Source organism: the organism of the source record quoted next, unplaced genomic scaffold (assembly GCF_019419815.1).
Source record: "Pyrus x bretschneideri cultivar Hongxiangsu unplaced genomic scaffold, Pyrus_bretschneideri_v1 Contig77, whole genome shotgun sequence".
Classification (NCBI taxonomy): domain Eukaryota; kingdom Viridiplantae; phylum Streptophyta; class Magnoliopsida; order Rosales; family Rosaceae; genus Pyrus; species Pyrus x bretschneideri.
In genome coordinates, this window is record NW_025999817.1 from 1,224,560 (window position 1) to 1,242,849 (window position 18,290).

The 18,290-nt window shown below is 36.3% G+C and overlaps 2 protein-coding genes and 2 pseudogenes across 17 annotated transcripts; all 4 read right to left on the minus strand.

Annotated features, from left to right (window-relative positions):
* Nucleotides 1-5,738: 5,738 nt before the first annotated feature.
* LOC125472927 lies at nucleotides 5,739-6,669 on the minus strand (annotated as a pseudogene).
* On the minus strand, nucleotides 6,669-7,515 carry LOC125472928 (annotated as a pseudogene).
* Nucleotides 7,516-8,690: 1,175 nt separating this feature from the next.
* LOC125472909 (non-functional pseudokinase ZED1-like) lies at nucleotides 8,691-9,874 on the minus strand. Its single transcript, XM_048574980.1, has one exon. It carries the CDS (start codon nucleotides 9,657-9,659, stop codon nucleotides 9,108-9,110), a length of 552 nt encoding a protein of 183 aa, XP_048430937.1. The 5' UTR covers nucleotides 9,660-9,874; the 3' UTR covers nucleotides 8,691-9,107.
* A 1,079-nt stretch (nucleotides 9,875-10,953) lies between these two features.
* LOC125472936 (non-functional pseudokinase ZED1-like) lies at nucleotides 10,954-17,188 on the minus strand. 16 transcript variants are annotated; one of them, XM_048575050.1, is made up of 7 exons: nucleotides 17,002-17,188; nucleotides 16,605-16,645; nucleotides 15,776-15,871; nucleotides 13,233-13,633; nucleotides 13,105-13,145; nucleotides 12,248-12,399; nucleotides 10,954-12,147 (listed from the first exon to the last, which is right to left on the minus strand). In XM_048575050.1, the coding sequence occupies exons 6-7, from the start codon at nucleotides 12,348-12,350 to the stop codon at nucleotides 11,114-11,116; spliced, it is 1,137 nt and encodes a 378-aa protein (XP_048431007.1). In that variant the 5' UTR covers nucleotides 12,351-12,399; nucleotides 13,105-13,145; nucleotides 13,233-13,633; nucleotides 15,776-15,871; nucleotides 16,605-16,645; nucleotides 17,002-17,188; the 3' UTR covers nucleotides 10,954-11,113. The 16 variants fall into 16 exon arrangements, with proteins under 16 accessions (XP_048431007.1, XP_048431003.1, XP_048431002.1 ...); XM_048575046.1 differs by having other exon boundaries at nucleotides 13,100-13,145; nucleotides 17,002-17,187; XM_048575045.1 differs by having other exon boundaries at nucleotides 12,248-12,473; nucleotides 17,002-17,183.
* Between the last annotated feature and the right edge of the window lie 1,102 nt (nucleotides 17,189-18,290).

The window sequence follows — 18,290 nt, forward strand, 5'->3', positions numbered from 1 at the left end:
TCAATGTTTAATTATAAACCCAAAATACATGCAATACTTTATCGAAAACCGTTGATCGACATTATTCAATCTCTCGGACCTTAAGGGATAAATATGGTAGTGAAACCTTAATTGGCTAGGGGGTTTAGCAATAATGTGTATGGACAAACATGTGACCAGTTTGTCGATTCATCAACCAAAACCATAAGTATTTATATGGTCTGCATTTTGGTTGGATTAGTCCACATATATTCCTTTGAATTTACTGTGAAAAGAAGGGTGATTTCGCATCTTTGCAAGGGATGATTTAGAAAATCAATTTCCCTAATGAGTAGACTTGGCAAAGTGTGCTTGTAGGCACAAGATCCTTACTTCGAGTAAGGATATGCGTCGTAGCATCATTGTTTGACCTAAATGTCCTAAATGGTCGTGCCAAAGCAAGTCAACTGCTCAATCACCAGGCTCCAAGCCGGCCACAAATGGTATATTCCTAGTTGGGAGACAACCCATTAGCCCCAAAACAAAGCTTCAGGCTCATTTTTAGAGGTGGTGCAAAGATATTTCACTCTATTTTCATCAGTGGTTTCATTTATGATCATTGTTCTCTCGAATATCCTTAAAAACTCAATGACAGGGAGAATTTAAGGTCCCTTAAATGGTAATTCAGTACCATTCATACAATAAGGAGCATGCAAATGCTCTTAATTAGGTTGGATAGACCTAAAGTCACTAGAGATGAGATTTAGGTGTAAAGTTAGTGCGCATAGTACGCATTCATCCAGACAACTAACTTTCCCACATTCCTACCTACTCACGTGTTTAATTGAATTGGTCACAGGTATTCAAGAAAACATGATTCAATTAACTCATATTCGAGGACAATATCAATAAGATTATCCATAAGTAAAACATACACCAAAACTTGAATCCAAGAACATAGAATAATGTTCACAAAGTAAATGGTTCACATATTGACTACTAGAATGGTACTCCTCAACAACATTGGTAGGGGCACGAACATGTTCATAACCAATGATCTATTCCATCGAGACGGAAGTAGATTCTGCAGGTTTAGGGTTTGGAAATATTATCCCTTATTCTTGAAGTTTTAGGTCTTAGGTACCAAGGATCATGCTTCGGGCATGATGCCACACCTTGGCAAGCCCTGATTGTACCATATGTTGTAAAAAACAAACTCAAAAATAGATTGTGAAAGAGATAGATCCCGAATTGGATTTGGTAGGCTCCAGCCGAACTAGGTCTATACCTTTTTCTCACATTTATGGCAGTAATCAGATTCGAGAATTTGGTAAACTTCAACTTTGTACACTTGTTGCTTTAGGAGCGAGTTAGAAACATGGAATGACGAGAAAAGTATTCTTTAGTCAAAATTCAATCGGATTTATAAACTTCAGAATCGTACTCAGTCATGGACATAATCATGGTGTGCTTCGGGCCATATCTTTCATGATTAAATGGTCCATAGTAGCAAGCCAAAGAGCCATGGAATCCTCGTTCATGAGGTACTTTCGTTGGTGATGCTTCGGGCATAAGTCTTCGAATGAAGATCATGACAGAGGCTTATTTAGCTCTTCCATGTCATTGTTGGCTTCAATGGTTTCTTAGCTTCTTGATAGTCAAGTGGAGATTCACGTCTTGTACCCCACATAAAGTGGTTTCTATTAGAAAACGTCCAAATCAGGAAAATTGAACTTATGATGGTTTGACAATCCACTGAATTGGAAGGAACAAGATTGTGATTGGTGCTATGGGAATGAATCATCCATAAGCATTAAAGTTAGAACATTCGAGTTCTATGACATGGTTTTCATGAAAAACATCGAGTTTTCATGGGTGCATTGTTTTATGAAAACTTCGGGTTTCAAAGGCACTAAATTTGAAACTACAGGTTCAATTTAGTTTATGAACATTTAGTTCATAAAAGAGAGGTTCCTGCAAGAACACAGAATGCAATATACAACTAAGTGTAGTGGAGTTGAGGTTCTTCGGGAACTCAAGTGCAAGAGCTTTGTTACTACAAAAGTATGTCACGGTTCAAAGTATAAAAATAAATTATTGAATCGTTAATATCAAAAGTGATCTTCAGGTTAATAATTTTGGATTCATTATCAGATTAATGGACTGCATGTCACTTTTAATTAATTCAATAGATTGAGACTAAACAAGGTCGATCGTAGAAGTAAAAATAATATTAAAATAATATCATGGGTCGAAAATATCATAGTCTAAAAGAAGGCTGGGTGCTGTGAGCAAAAGAAGGGGCTTGGGTTGGGTATGGCTACAAAAGCAGCCTATAGATTGGTCTTCAGGCCACATGCCAATTTTTGAAGCCCAGCAACAAGTGCTGGCGTAATTAGGGCCAAGGGGGGCACGGGTTAGGGCCCAACGAAAGCTGGCCTGTGGGTTCGCATAAGGAGCCCAGCCACATGGGCTAGCGACTTGCGATGTGGGTTGGGGCTGACACACATCCCAGCAAGCATAACAGCTTACCGGCGTGGGCCGCAGGGACCAAGCCCGGTCGTGTGGCTGGCACTGAAGTGAGCAGGCTTCAGGCCTAGGTGTGCATGGGTTAGGAGCCCAGTAAACAAGGCTTGCTGGCTGTGGATTAATGGTTACGGGCCAAGGTGTAGTTGGACTCAGGTCTTCAAGCCCATCAAAATTTACCCCAGGCCGAGGCTTGGTTGTGACATGCATAGTGATGGTGCGATGGGTGTGCCGCACCATGTTTGGTTTCCCCTTTCTTTCTTTTTTTTTTCGAAATTCCTTAGGGTTTAGGAAAGCTAAATATGCTTCTAATTTATTTTATATACATTGACTGCGTAATGCATGAAACAAATATATATATATATATATATTGACAAATATATGAACATATACAATATATATATATATATATATATATATCGGAAGGAAAATATAAACATAGGGAGTTTCATGCATCATGGGGAATGTTTTCATGCTTCAAGGTCGATTCAAATATACTTTATTTTAAGCGTACCTAATTGACAGAAAACAATAAAAACCTTTGAATTTGTAGAAGATCCTTCTCGGAAAGCTGGAATTTCATCTTCAATGCGTTGTATCACGTTCAACACAGAAAAATTAAATTGAATCAATAGCATGTAGATCAATTCAAAATAATAAATTAATCATAAAAAGAAGGGGTGTGATATCCACACACACCCCATTTTACTTCTAGCACACCTTTTTAATTTTTGATCGTTGGATCAGATGAATTGAAGAAAATCAATGGACAAAAATTATCAAAGGGTGTGTGAGAAGTAAAATGAGGTGTGTGAATATCACATCGCAAAAAGAATGATTAAAACGTAATACTCCCCAAATTGAAGATCAAACTCTCTTTAGCGCAGTGTCAAGAGCGTGCTGATAACGTATTGTAGGCATAATTTATTGAACAATTATGGAGGCCAGAGAGAGAGGGAAGGTGCGGCATAGAGAGAAGAGAGAGATGTATAAATGTGAGGTGTTTTATATTCCTCCCCATTGTGCCTTTATTTATAATAGTAGGGAAGGTTAATTCATTACCCTTTTAAGATTACAACTCTTAATAGGTAATCAACTCGTAATAGGAATATGAGAGATATTCCAAGATATACTAGGATTTATACTATCAAATTCCTAATCTAATAGGATTGCAACACAAATCAATATAAAAGAAATTGTAAAACAAATCAAGTGGGCCCACCTTTCTATATTCATCTTTGAACCCTCTGCATCTCTCTCCTTGAGAATATTAGGAGTGGAAAATTTTGTCATAAACTAATTTACCAATCAATTCATAATGGTATGGTATGGTTTTGGCATTTTTTTTTATAATCGGTTGACATTATATCGAACTAATAATTAATGGTATGACATTAGTATTGAATTTTGTATTCCGGCTATATGCCATACCTATCAATATATATATATATATATATATATATATATATATTTCTATTTAGATATTTAAGGTATTTTTTACATGCTTGACATATGAAGAATTGAAAAAAATATAAGCATTATATATATTTTTTAATTCTAATTATAATACTTCTTTTTTAGGTTTCCTAAGGTGTCCCTAGGCAAAGCCCAGGACTAATCCTTCGAGGTATAGTCGGGCGCATATGCGGGGACCTCTCCCAAGAAAGTTTTTTGGATCCACAAGGGCTCAAAACCGAGACCACTTGTTTAAGCGACCAGAGCCCCTTCCACTTTGACCAACCTTTATTGGTTCTAATTATAGTACTTCAATCTAATATTTATTGATATTTTTAATTTATTATTCAATGTTACTTCTTATTCTAATCATACTTTTTATTATGTAACATTTGAATTGAAATGGTATAGTTCTACATCTCAAGCAGGAACACCAATTCCAAGTGCTTCGAAGAATTGATTCATGGAAGATTTCACATGTATTGGTTGCTGCTACTTCAATGATGTTGCATTATCAAAACAAGTTATTTGTTTTAAAGTTATAATAAGGGAATCTTATAACCAGAACCGTACTTTTGAGTTTTAAACCCTAGAAATTGCAGAGAACGTGGGAAAGATGATTTCTTTCTTTGGTTTTCTAAAGTGGGAAAATATTGAATCTTTGCTGTAGTGAAATTGAAGCTTGGTGACCCAGATGAAGGAAATTGAAATCTCGGTGCCAACGTCGAGGACAAAGGCGCGGAGGCCACCGTTGCCCTCGTGGTTAAGAGCAAAGGAGGCAAAGTTGTTTTGGGCGAGGAAGATCAGGGTCTTGGAACGTCCAAATGATGTCGTTGCCGTAGCCGTGGACCGTGAAGTGCAATGGGTTCTTGCTGCTACTCCGATAGTGGAGTGTTTTGCAGAGGAACAATACATCACAAGCATATGAGACTTGCCCTTGCTTTTTTATTTTTTTTAAATTTTAAATAAAATATTAAATAAATTAAATTTATTTTTAATACTTAAATATTTTTTATTTTTTATTTGGTCATGTCGGACAAGTTGGCAATCATGTCATCATAAATGTGGACTTTAGATTTTATTATGTCATCAGTTAACTGTAAACTTAACAGAATTTTTAACAGATGTATGAAATTGTAATCAAATGTAAGTAAATGTATGTGATTGAAATGTTTTAAAGTTGTTGTATGAGATTGCTATTGCATCCAAATTTAAGGGTGCAAAATGTAATTTACCGTAAAATTATACATAGGCGCCAAACATGAGAAGCCGGAATAGCTAGTAATCGCGAGTCAGTCATATGGTCGTGAATTTTGGCCTTGTAAACATCACCAGTCACATTATGGGAGTTGGCTATGCCCGAAGTCATTACCTTAATTGTAAGGGATACCGACGACAAGGCTAATGATTAGAGTAGTCTAATAAGGTAGCCGGAAGCTACGGCTGGATCACCTCCTTATCAGGGAGAGCTAATGCTTGTTGAATATTTTGGTTTGATATTACTTCACACCCAAAAAGAAGTGACTATGTCTTGCAGTTGATTCTAATCCCGATCTTGACGCAACTTACAGGTGATAGTCGCAACACTAAGAGCTTTCGAGGGAGGTATACATTATAGAAGCTAATAGTGGCATACTTTGGGATCGAGGGTTCCATCCGGTAAACACCATACAGACTTAGAGCATAACTAGGTAGCAGGTTCTTAATAACTACTGTTCATCCACCCATTGATTTTTCCTCATTCTATGAGATCTTAGATTTTTTTACTAAGGAATTTTGCTACCTTAGGACCGTTATAGTTACGGCCACCGTTCATTGATACATGACAATGCTAGTGCTAGAAAATCACGTAATTGTGGCTGTGCTTGCTCATCTCCCATTACCTCCTTAAGTATTTTAGGATGCACAATTGTTTGAATCTGGCCACCACAAGCATTATGTCTCACAAATGAAGCAATTGACTGACACTCTTCAGCTCGATCAAAATCTATAGCTTTTTGTCCCGTCAAGAATACAAGTACTGTAAAAGTGCCCCAAAGCTATAAGCATCACTTTTCTCCGAAACTTGGTAAGAAGCCAAGTGGGCAGGATCAAGAAAACCATGCATCCCTCTTGGAAGATCAACAACACGAGATTGCACAGGAGGAATAGTTATAGAGACTGAGAAGTTGTAGAGTTTGGGAACATGGTCGTCGTCCAAAAAGGTACAAACAGGTTTAAATCCTTGTATATTATGGGCCGGAAAAGGCCGTATGGAGATGTGTAAGTGCACTAGCAAGCTGCATTACTATACGAAGTCTAGTTTTCCATGATAAAAAGGATGAAGATTCATTGGCCCCACAACCTTTGTTATTGAGAACTCCTTTCAATGTGTATTCATACTTGAGAGCTGGTATAGGGAACTCTAAGCAGCATCCCAAGGGTTTTAAAACATTCTTATGATTGCTCATGTACTGAAACTACAATGTCACGAATAGCCAATGATCTAGTTTAGTTCCTTGTAAAATACTTCTTAATGATAATTGATCGGCCATCTAGAAAACCCTTGAGCACTTTGCAGACTCCAAAATCTTGTATGGTTGAAGAAGGGTTAAAGTTTTTTGTTGCCTAGATGAGCTTATCAGCAGAATAACTGTGCACTGGATTAGATATGTCATCGCAAGAAGCAATGAGAACCTCCGATAACACGCTTCCGTTCTTCAAGAATGATCTCTCTTTATCCTCCTTTTTCAAACATGGATGTCAATTCGAATGAGTTCTCTGGCTACATTGATCATATATGCCCTTCCTTCAATTTCCTGTTGAGTGCATGACAACACCGGTTGTAGGAAATCATGCAACTGCTGCTGTTGAAATGGACAAAACACCTTCTCATAGATTTTAGGGTCCACAAGTGCTTGAAACTGATTTATAGTCTCCTTCTTGGTTTATAATGGATTTAGAATTTTGTCCTGTCAAGAGTACAAGTAAAAGCACACCAAAGCTGTAAACATCCATTTTTCTGAGATGCGATTATACTGCACGTAGACAGGGTCAATGTTCTCGATTGTCTCTTTTAGATCATCTTTAACAAACGATTCCATAGGAGGAATGGTTATAGAAAAGTCATGAACTTTGGCAACATAGCCATCGTCCAAGAAGATGCAGGTGGGGCTCAGGTCCCTATGAATGATGGGTCTAGGAAAGGCAGTATGGAGATATGTAACGGCACTAGAAACCTGCTTAACAATGCGCAATCTAATGTTCCATGGTAGATTTGATGTTCGTTAGCCCCTCTTAAACTTCCATCATAGTTGAGAACTTCTTTTGCTGCATAAAAAGCACCAGAACTGGTAAATAGAACTCTAAGCAACAACCCAAGAGTTTCAAAACTTTCTCATGGTTGTTCATCTATATTGAAATAACAATATCACAAATAACCCTGAGACCCAGCCAGATTCACGTTGGGGAAGATGCTAATGAAGTACTTCATAATGATCGATCCGCCATCCAGAAATCCCCTAAACATTTCATAGTGTGAATCCTTTCATACAGCGCGAGAAGAATGGAAGTTGCTGGTTGCCATGATGAGGTCATGATCGTGAAAACTATAACTTACAATTGCAACATTTTTTATGACATTATTTTATCTCAACTGATCACCAAAAGCCTCTTAGGATTGGAGTTAGATTACACCAAGTAAACAGTAATCGATCAATTTCTCCAACGAGTCCACTGCAGATGGTATGTGCAAGCAGAGCAGAACTTGTAGCTACTCCCCCAGTTTCATTTTCTCCAATGAGTACAATGTTGAAGTTCATTTCTATGCTTTGCGAGGTCAATGGTGGCATCAAATGATCAGCCTGCTATAAATAACATGCAGTGGTGACAGCCGGCCAAAGAAATTCACATGAAACTACTATTTTTGTTTTTTCATTATTAGAGACAAAGCAGAAGACAAATAATCTGTCAACTACAAAGAAAGTAGACAGTAGGAGGCTGTGACATAAAGCGTATACATGAAAAATTAACATATGCTAACCCACCTCCCTATTCACAAATCTTCTACTACATATCCGCAGAATCCCACAACGTACTTTTAGTTGGAGTAGATGTGGTTGGGAGTTTCATTGAATTTTCAAAAGAACTACAGGATCGCGAACACTTACAAAGTTTCATTAACAACTTTAAACATAAAAAAAGAGAGAGCGCTATAACATTGACGTTGCAGTTGCATAGGAGGAACTGTTATAGAGAAAGAGAAGTTGCTAAGTTTTAGGAACAAAGTCTTGGTCCAAGAAAACACAGCTAGGTTTGAGATCTCTACCGCATGATGGACTTATGAAAAGTGGAATTGGAGATATGCAACTGCATTCACAAGCTGCTTTGCAATACACAATTTAGTTCTCCATGGTAATAAGGATTGATCTTCATTTGTCATTGTCGAAAGGAAAATACAACATCAAGATATTCTAAAGATTAGTGAGAAACATGGAAATTGAACTTGCCTTGAAATCGTTCAGCACAAAGATATACACACTAATGCAAACTAGGTAGCTACAGTTTCACCATCTCTGTGCTAAACAAACAGAAAATGATTGACCTAATTCTGCACCATTTTTCAAAATCACATGTCCACCGTGCAAAACATCAGCCTTCAATAATGCCAGTGCTAAGAATACTGTATAATGTTTGGAAATGTAATTGATTTTTAACTGAATTTGATTTTTAACACGTTCTCTTCGTTCTTTTTTTCTCAAAAACTCCTTACAAATAATGAACAAAACGGGCAAAATGCAATTTATAAGTACACAAGAGATCCAAAGAGTTCTAATCTGAGCTTTCATATCTGTTACAAATTAACAAAAAATGAAAATAATAGCAACACATTAACAACCAACACCATACAAAGGTTAGTGACTTCAACATTTAAGACACTAATCAGCTTCCAAACACTAGTCATATCTTGTCAATTCGAACGAGTTCTCTAGCCACATCAGTCATATATGGCCTTCTTTCAATTTCGTCTTGAGTGCATGACAATAGGAAATCTTGCAACTGCTACTGCACTTTCTCATCTTCCCCTACATCCTCATAGACTTTAGGGTCCACAATTGTCTGAATCTGCTCGATTTCACTAACATGTTGTTTCATGTATGCAATAATCGATTGTATTATGTCGTGTCATATTAATCTACGACTTTTTGTCCCGTTAAGAATACAAGTAAATGCACACCAAAGCTATAAACATCACTTTTTTCTGTTATGTAACCAGACTTCATGTAGGAAGGATCAAGGTACCCAAATGTCCCCTTCAGATCTTCTTCAACATGAAACTGCGTAGGAGGAATGGAAATGGAGAGTGAGAAGTTGATGAGTTTGGGAACATAATCATGGCCCAAGAAAATACAGCTGGGTTTTAAATCCCGATGAATGACTGGCCTGGGAAAGGCGGTATGGAGATATGTAAGTGCATTAGCAAGCTGCTTTTCACTACGCAGTCTAGTTTTCCATGGTAATGAGGAGTAATTTTCACTACCCCCTAGACCTCCATGATCGTTGAGAACTCCTTGCATCTCGTACTCATGAACAAGAGCTGGTACAGAAATCTCCAAATTTTTATGGTTGCTCATCTGCATTGATATAGTAATGTCTCGAATGGCCATGGACTTAGCTTCATCCCCCGTCCCCATGAACTTCGTAACAATGATTGATCGGTCATGTAGAAAACCCCTGAACATTTTGTAACCACCATAAACATGTATAGAACTGGGAAATTGACTATTATCAATGGGTGAACAATCTTGTATAATGCAAGAAGGATCAAAGTTGTTGGTTGCCCTCGTGAGTTCATAGCAGAATAACAACGAATAGGATTCGATTTTCCATCACAAGAAGCAATGAGATCCTCCAATAAGATGCTTCCATTATCCAAGAATGATCTCTCTCTTTCCTCCTTTCTGAAACGTAAGCAATGGGAAGAACCTGATTAATATGCACACCCACCCACGCACCCACACCCGCATAAGTATAATTAATACACACACCAAGATATGACAGAGCACCTTCCATATAACCTGAATAGCGTATTTTCCTTTCATAGTTTGCCTATGAACTTCACATGAAATAAGTCTAACAGATTACATATAAGCATTCTGGTTTGTTCGAAACTGGAAAAATTAACATAAAAAATAACGTGTTGGATTTCTTTCTCCTATTGTGGTACTAGATTACAAAGCCAAAAACCTGGCCTCCTTTAAAGGGTTTCTGTCCTAAAAAATGAACTTTGGGATTTAGCACCCTACCTCCTCAAAGATTTCAGGTTTTACGATCATCTGCAACTGGTAAGCACGTCATTTCACATACACAACTGATCTATGTTCTACTGAAACCTACAACTTCCAAGCAAGAGTTTTCTTTTTTTTTTTTTTTTTTGGTGTGGAATTTTCGCTTGTGTAGCACCAAGGCCGCTTAGGATTGGATTAGATTGCACCAGGTAAACAGTAATTGATTGAGTCCACTGCGTATGTCATCCAATCATCTTCCCTACCTGAAATAACATATATGGAGAGGGGCGGAGTAAGAAATTTACATGAAACACCGCCATACTAGAAAAAAAAAGATTATTAGTCAATACGATGAAAGGAGGAAGGAAGCAGGAAATTAGGAGGCTTTCATACATGATATATGAAAGCACACAAATATCCACGACTACGTATCGTTGCAATCTCCTAAAAACCAACCTCCCAGTTCACAAATCTTCCGCCACATGTCCTTATAGAGCGTGACACAACATACGTATTTCGTTGAAGACTACGACCGGTGAGAGTAGTCGTATACATGTATCAAATATAAAAAAGAGATTACGATTGCAAATGAGGGCTTGCCATAGAGAAAGAGAAGTTGCTAATTTTTGGGAACAAAGTCATGGACCAAGAAAATACGGAAAATGAGGGTTTGGTAGAGATACATGTGCGTATATCATTAGCAAACGAAAAATGCAACATTAAGAAATCGTACGAATTGAGAGAAGAATGAAAATCGAACTTGCCCTTAAATCATTGAGCAAAAGATATACACATGAATGAAGACTAGGTAGCGACCATCTCACTGCTAAACAACTAGAAGTAGGAAACTATAAAGTATTGTTGAACCGATCTATATCCTATTTAGACATTCAAAGTAATCTTGATTCTTAGTAACACAGTATAGACTTCTCAATTCGGACAAGTTCTTTGGCTACATCAATCATGCATGGTCTTTCTTCCCTTTCGTCTTTGGTGCACAACAGTGCCAGAGCTAAGAAATCTTGCAATTGCTGATGTGCTTGCTCATCTGCCCCGACTTCCTCAAGAATGCAGGGATCCACAATTGTCTTGTATTCACCATTGGAAGCATGTAATTTCAAATATTTAGGAACTGATCCGTCTTCTTCTGCTGCTGCTGCTTGATCCACATCCTCAATTTTTCGTCCCATCAAGAATACAAGTAAAACCACACCAAAGCTATAAACATCTGTTTTTTCAGTAAGGCACCCAGTTGTTATGTAGGTAGGGTCAATATACCTATACGTTCCTTTCACACAATCTTCAACATGCAACTGCTGAGGAGGAATCGTGATCGATAGTGAAAAGTTGGAGAGTTTGGGAATGTAGTCATCGTCCAAGAAAATGCATGCAAGCTTTAGATCCCTATGAATGATGGGCCTGGGAAAGGCAGTATGGAGATATGCAAGTGCATTTGCAACTTTCTTTGCAATTAGCATTCTAGTTTTCCATGGTAATGATCCAGAAAACACTAAACCGCCATGGCGGTCAAGAACTCCTTTTGCTGCGTATTCAAGCACCAGAGCTGGTATAGAGAACTCTAAGCAGCAGCCCAAGAGTTTCAAAGCGTTCTTATGTGTACTCATCTGCATCGATATGATAATATCACGAATGGCCTTGGACGTAACTTCAGCCTCACTACGCCAGCTCCATTGGCAGTACTTCTTAATGAGAACTGAGCGGTCATCTAGGAAACCTCTGAACACTAGGAAGTATGAACCCTGACTTATACGGCAAGAAGGATGAAAATTGTCGGTTGCCTTGACGAGCTCATCAGCAGAGTATGTGCGAATAGGATTAGATTCTCCATCACACGAAGCAATAAGATCCTCCAATAACATGCTTCCATTTTTCAAGACTGAGCTCTCTCTTTCGCCTTCGTATGCTTGGACACAAGGAGAAACTGGTACAAAATATACACATATATACACAGGAAAGAAGAGAAAATAGTCAAAAGGAAGGAAACTCTACGGGAAGCTGATCAATAGAATAAATGAGCTTACAAGACTTTGGACAGCATTTTTCGGATTGTACGTGCAGTTTTAAACAGTTATCAATCGATTCATCCACCGATTCCACTGCAGATGGTATGTGAAAACAGCGCATGCAGCAGTTCTACTCCATGAGTTTCAACAAGCAGGGCACTCACGCGTTGCTGCGGGGTTTGCAAAATTATTGACAGTGTAGAAGTGTAGAATGCATATTGCAATGCATGCCAAACCACAACATCTGATAATCCATAAACTCAACGAAATTTAAAATGAAGTTCAGCAGCTGGGACAAAATAAAAACAAAAAATACTAACTCAAGCGCTTGCACGTATAAACACCACATAAAAATCACAAAAAAAAAAAAAAAAAAAAAAAAAGAAACGTAAACAACAGCGGAGACACTTAGGCAAAAATCCAGCAAGCATAGTTCTTTTAATTCCAACACAGAAACAACAAAATTTTCTGAAAAAAATACCCATACGAATTCAACTTAAATCCCAAAATCCAATCCCCAAAACAAACCATAATTTCAAATACTACAAACATGCAAAGGCAAATCAAAGCTTCAAGTCATTTTAGATTCTACCGAATAATAGGAACAATTTAATTCCCTAATTCGGAGTGAATAATTCGAAAATCTGGAAAAATAAAGAGGTCTAAAACCCTCGGCCGAGATCGACCTTGAAGAACACACAATTCAGATTGGGTCCCCACAACAGAGTGGATCATGTTCTTGGCATGATTTTTATTATAATTTTTCTGTAACTAACACCAACAATTGAAGAGTTGATTGTAATAAGAGGGTAATAGGCCAAACAATGAAATACAAATTCAACTGGAAAAAGAAAACAAAAAGAGGAAAACCTTACACCCGATGCTATAACAGTATTGTCAGGATGCTGGAAATTAACTGCAATCCAGGGAACAATTTAACTTATAAGCAATTTTAAAAAAAATAGAAAGATTCAGGGCAAATCTGTTGTGGTGTGAAATCCACCTTATCTTCTTCCACGACCCATTCATCTTCTTTGTAGTGAGTATCAGATTAAAACCCTAGAAACCTTAGCCGCCGTTGGGGGTGGTCGGAGTTGACTGAGATAGACGAAACCTTACGCGGTTTCGTTGTATGACCGACGAATTGAAGTTTGGTGAGAAAGAAGTGGAGGAGCTGGGCGAGAGAGGTCGAGAAATTTGACCGAGAGGTTTCTGGGTCTCTGGTGATTTTTTGTCAGAGAGGAAGAGTGTTGTCGAAGAGAGAGAACGACAGCACAGCGTGTCGACAGGTTTTCATTTGGACGATCCACCCGTGCCCTTCATGGGCAGTTCCGTCATTTCACTGTAGATTGGAAAAAAACATAGCGTGGGGGAAAGCAACGTAGGGGAAAAAGCGTCATTACACTGTTCTTATGAACAGTATTCTTTCTGTGCAGGGCTTTGGTATTACTAGCAAAGTGTACCTACGCGCTACTGCAGGATTTGCAACACTGCTAAAGATGTAAAAGGTCTTGAAAAATATATATCCTAAAGCCTTTTTTTTTTTTTTTTTTTTAACAAAAATTATTATCTACACTAAGTGGCAAGAGAGATATTGGTATGCATATTATATAACAAAAAGGCTTATTATATTACACCCCATAAATTGTTGAATAAGCCTCACATATTACACTTACACCCCATATTTGCTTTTTCAATTAAAAATTATCTTAATACACCTACTTATTTCCTAATAATACCCTTACACCCCACATTCTTAATATATACCTTGCATTTGTTATATGCACCTCACATTTCTTAAATTTTATAACGCTTTTAATTTGGACAAGAAATGACGACTAAAATTTTGACAAAAGATGCAGACTGAGATTTAAAGCATATGTAAGTTGTTTTCAATTCCACCATTAAAACTCATATCGTCTATTTTTAATATTTGATGGTAATTTTATGTGTTTAATTCTTCATCTAATCCCTATGATCCCTAAAAGATGAATAGAAGCTTGAATAATTATCGATGTCGTCAAAATCACTAAAACAATAAATAATATGAAGTCTTACCTTATATGAAGCTTCTGAAACATTGATTTCGTGTTTCATTTGTCAAAAATAATTTTTCTCAATCAACATGTTTATAGCTTCATTGGTTAAGGTTTTATTCAACAATAGAGGGTATGAGGGGTTTAGATAGTTAAAGAAGATAAATAATACGTTAAAAGTGATTTGGAGAGTATATAATTTTCTTTTTTGTTAACCTACTAAGGTCAAAATTGTCATTGCATAGTAGGATAAATAAGTTAATTAATATTAAATTTTAATGTAAGGTGCATTCAACATTTTATGTGATGCTAATATAAAAAGCCTTACAAAAATTGAAGATGTTGGTATGCCATCCTGAAGGATTGTTTTTCAAAATCTATGGCTCTATCTCATGGAGTGTGTTATGTTTACAATTATACAAAGTAGAAAAAAAAATTGATCATTCGTGAATTGAATCATCCTAAATTGCATTACGAATTGAATTGAATGAAAATCTAAAGATGAAGGGAAAGTTTTCATAATTTCACTATGCCAGATTTCATTTCCAGGCACCAAAAAATGCGCAAAATTAAAGTTGGAATTTCATACTCTATTGGGTATCGAAAGTCGTGTGAAAGCTCGGAAGTAACCAAACCAACATCCAATTTAGTACACACCTAAGAAAAACTTAAGCAAGAAAATATATCCAACTCCTCAATCATTAAACAAACACAGCAACACAATCATTGAAAAACCTGCAATCATTTATCAAAATTGAATTAATAAAATTGGATGTTGGGGTCAAACTTTTGTGTCCGCCTAAGGATATTTGAGGCTAAAACTTTAATTTTACTCAATTTAGCCTTTAAGTTATTTTATTTTCAGTCTTCAAATTTAGAGTAAATATTTAACATTCTACAGTGTAGTTTCAATTTCAATTTTCATGCAAGTTGTCATCTTCGAAACTTCATGCCAATAGAAACTCTACATGCATGTATTCCTGGTATCATGAACATAAGTCTATATCAATATATAATATTAGCATATACTTAGCGGGAACCAATTATTCTTGATGCTCTTGACGATGACAAAAATATATATATCGATGTCGTATATATACTTACATCTTCACTGTGCATGCCAACTTTTAGGGTTTCAATTTGGGATTGTGAAGTTTCAAGATGAAATTTTTGGTACCCTTTAGTGAGAGTTTGTATACTGGATTTATTTTCTTTAGACCTTTGTTAGCAATTTGAATTACATGACTCAAAATCTGTTGTATTTCTTCAATTTTTAGCTTCGAGTTTAGAGAAAAATTGGGGATGTGATTAATAATCTTTTGTGTCCATTTATGTAATTTAATTATTTGATAATGTTCTAACAAAATACAACCCCAATAGAACAAAATGGACCATAGAAAAAAAAAAATAGTGAAATATTTACCATTCACTATTCATAGTTTTGGTCAAAGAACTCAAATTTCAGAGATAAAAAACAGAGAAGCTTGTATGCATCATTTATAAAGGTTACCTCCTTTTGGTTGAAAAACTGAAGTGTGACGTTAATTCTTCTTCTGCTTCCACCTCCTTATGGAACTTGACCCGCCAGTAACATTTGTACTTCAACCTACAATCAATAACCAGTCAGTACCTTTGGCAAGCTCATTGGGGCATGGCAACACTATGAATGGGAAGATTATTGCAACCCTAACAAACAAAGAAAAAGAAGGAGGCATTCAGTTGAGGATGTCAATGAGGGAAAGAAGAAGAAGAAGAAAAGAGCTAGTTGAGGAACGGAAGAATATTGGTGCTCTGTTCAGTTTGGAGGTATGTTCTTAAGAGTTTACAAACTGCCTATATGATTCTCTCACTTCAGTGTTTACAAACTGCTCTGGTTTATTCTAATTTGTTTGTAAATTAATGATTTTACTCAAGGTAATTGGGCATGTTGCAGACCCTATTGAATTATGTAAATCTCTATCACCCTTAACTGTCAGGGTGAAGCAACTGTTACTTCAACTATTAACCGTTCTATGAGAGTGTATGCTACTGCCATCATTGCAGCAGTTTATAATCTAATCAAATTAGTAAGAAAAACATATGTTCTCATGCATGTAGAAACTCAGTGGAGAGAATACTACATTTGCAACACAATGAAAAGAGGCAAACACATGACAAATATACTCAAAAAAGAGCCCACCAATTTAATGAAGAATTCTCCAAAACTCAGAACTTTAAACGTACTTCTACAAAATCATGAAAAATTTAATAAAACCCATAATACGTAACAAAATTGAAGCATATCTTGACATGCAAAAGGTCAAAAGGTAACTGAAGTGATGAGCAATGGATTAACATACTTTTTTTTCTTCACCTCTTTGTGAGTTGCTCTTTGCATAAACTATAGCAATTAAAAAAAAAAAAAAACCATTACATTAAATTTATCTGAATTTAATCACAGGTGCACTAGAAAATTATAAAACTCAAAATTAAAAAAACCCCAAGATGAATTTAAGCAAAACCCATATCAGATTCTAAGTGGGTTTATGAAAAATAGTATTAATCAGATATCAACATAGTAAATAAATAAATAAAATAAATTGAAATTTACCTACCTTTAAGTTTCAAGGTTTTTATTTAGAATCCAAGGAAACCCCAGATCAGATTCTAATAAGTGGTTTATCAAAAATAATAATCTAATAAGAAATTAACACTGAAAGTAAATAAGAAACCGAAATTTTTTTTGAATTTTCTTACCTTTAGTTTCTGGGTTTACAATGTGGAATCCAATTAAGAACTGAAGGATGAGATTGGTGATGGTTTTTGGTGTTTCTGGGTTCGTGGGTGGGGTTGGGGTTTTGAATCGTGATGTTAAGAGAGAGCGAGAGAAAGAATGATCAATGATGTTCACCAGAGAAAAAAAAGACGATAAAAATGGACGGACTGAGCCCCAGATAAATAGATGGTCCAGATTCAATTAGATTTACATTGGAGTAATATTACTTTTTATGAACAGTAAACTTGTGTGTTTTCAGCTTTAGTATAGGTTCAATTTTCTTTTACCAGCTGCTTTTATTTGAGAGAGTCGGTCCTTTTAAGAATAATATGTAGTGGGACCGGCCAAAACAAATTTACATGAAACTACTATTTTCTTGTTTCATTATCGGACAAAAAGAAAAGGACATATGGTCACTTACAAAGAAAGAAAAAGGAAGGAGATGGGAAATTAGTGTTGGATTTGTTGTGAGTTATTGCTTTGGAAGAGTCAAAGAAGTTGGCTAGGAGAGATGAAAGAAATGTTTTTATAAACAATTAAGGGAAGAAATGGTTTTTCAAGACGCGTAGATGCTTTCTTTCATATATTTTTCTCCCACAATAAGTAGGCAAATTGAGATATGAAAATAAGAATCCAGATCCTTTTTGTGAGGAATTCGTTAATCCTGTCCATTCATCGTAAATCGTGTAGTCATAAATTATTTTAAATATTTTTATTTAAAATTAAATACAAACGGTACTTGACAAAAACTGACCGCACTACGATAAATCATGCACAATTTATGTCACTATTTCTTTCAACATTTCCACATTCGTTCATTTGATTGAAATATTGTTCTATAACAGGTTTAACTTTGTTTTTCTAATACCTTATCACAAAATAATTCCACCTTGGACAAGTTACAAGGTATGCTGCAACTTGTGCTTTGATAAATTGCATTCAAATTGATATTGCTTAAGAATGCATTAAACATGTTGAATTCCATGTCCACAGCAGCGCACGGGCACCATTGCTAGTTTATTGCTATATGCTTTACAAGGTCAACTATGTCATCCAATCATCTTCCCTGCTTGAAATAAGATATATGCAGTGGGGCCGAGTAAGAAATTTACATGGAACACCCCCATATTAGAAAAAAAGATTATTAGTCAATACGATGAAAGGAGGAAGGGAGCAAGAAATTAAGAGGCTCACATACATGATATACGAAGGTGTACAAGTATCCACAACTACGTATTGTTACAATCTCCTAAAAACCCACCTCCCAGTT

What these genes read in the sequence shown, in the direction of transcription:
- LOC125472936 (XM_048575053.1), bottom strand. Translation starts at nt 12,350, where the DNA reads ATGCGCTGTTTTCACATACCATCTGCAGTGGAATCGGTGGATGAATCG. An exon ending in AAAATGCTGTCCAAAGTCTT is followed by an intron (nt 12,148 to 12,247) that starts GTAAGCTCATTT and finishes ATTTTGTACCAG; the next exon opens with TTTCTCCTTGTGTCCAAGCA.
- LOC125472909 (XM_048574980.1), bottom strand. Translation starts at nt 9,659, where the DNA reads ATGTTCAGGGGTTTTCTACATGACCGATCAATCATTGTTACGAAGTTC.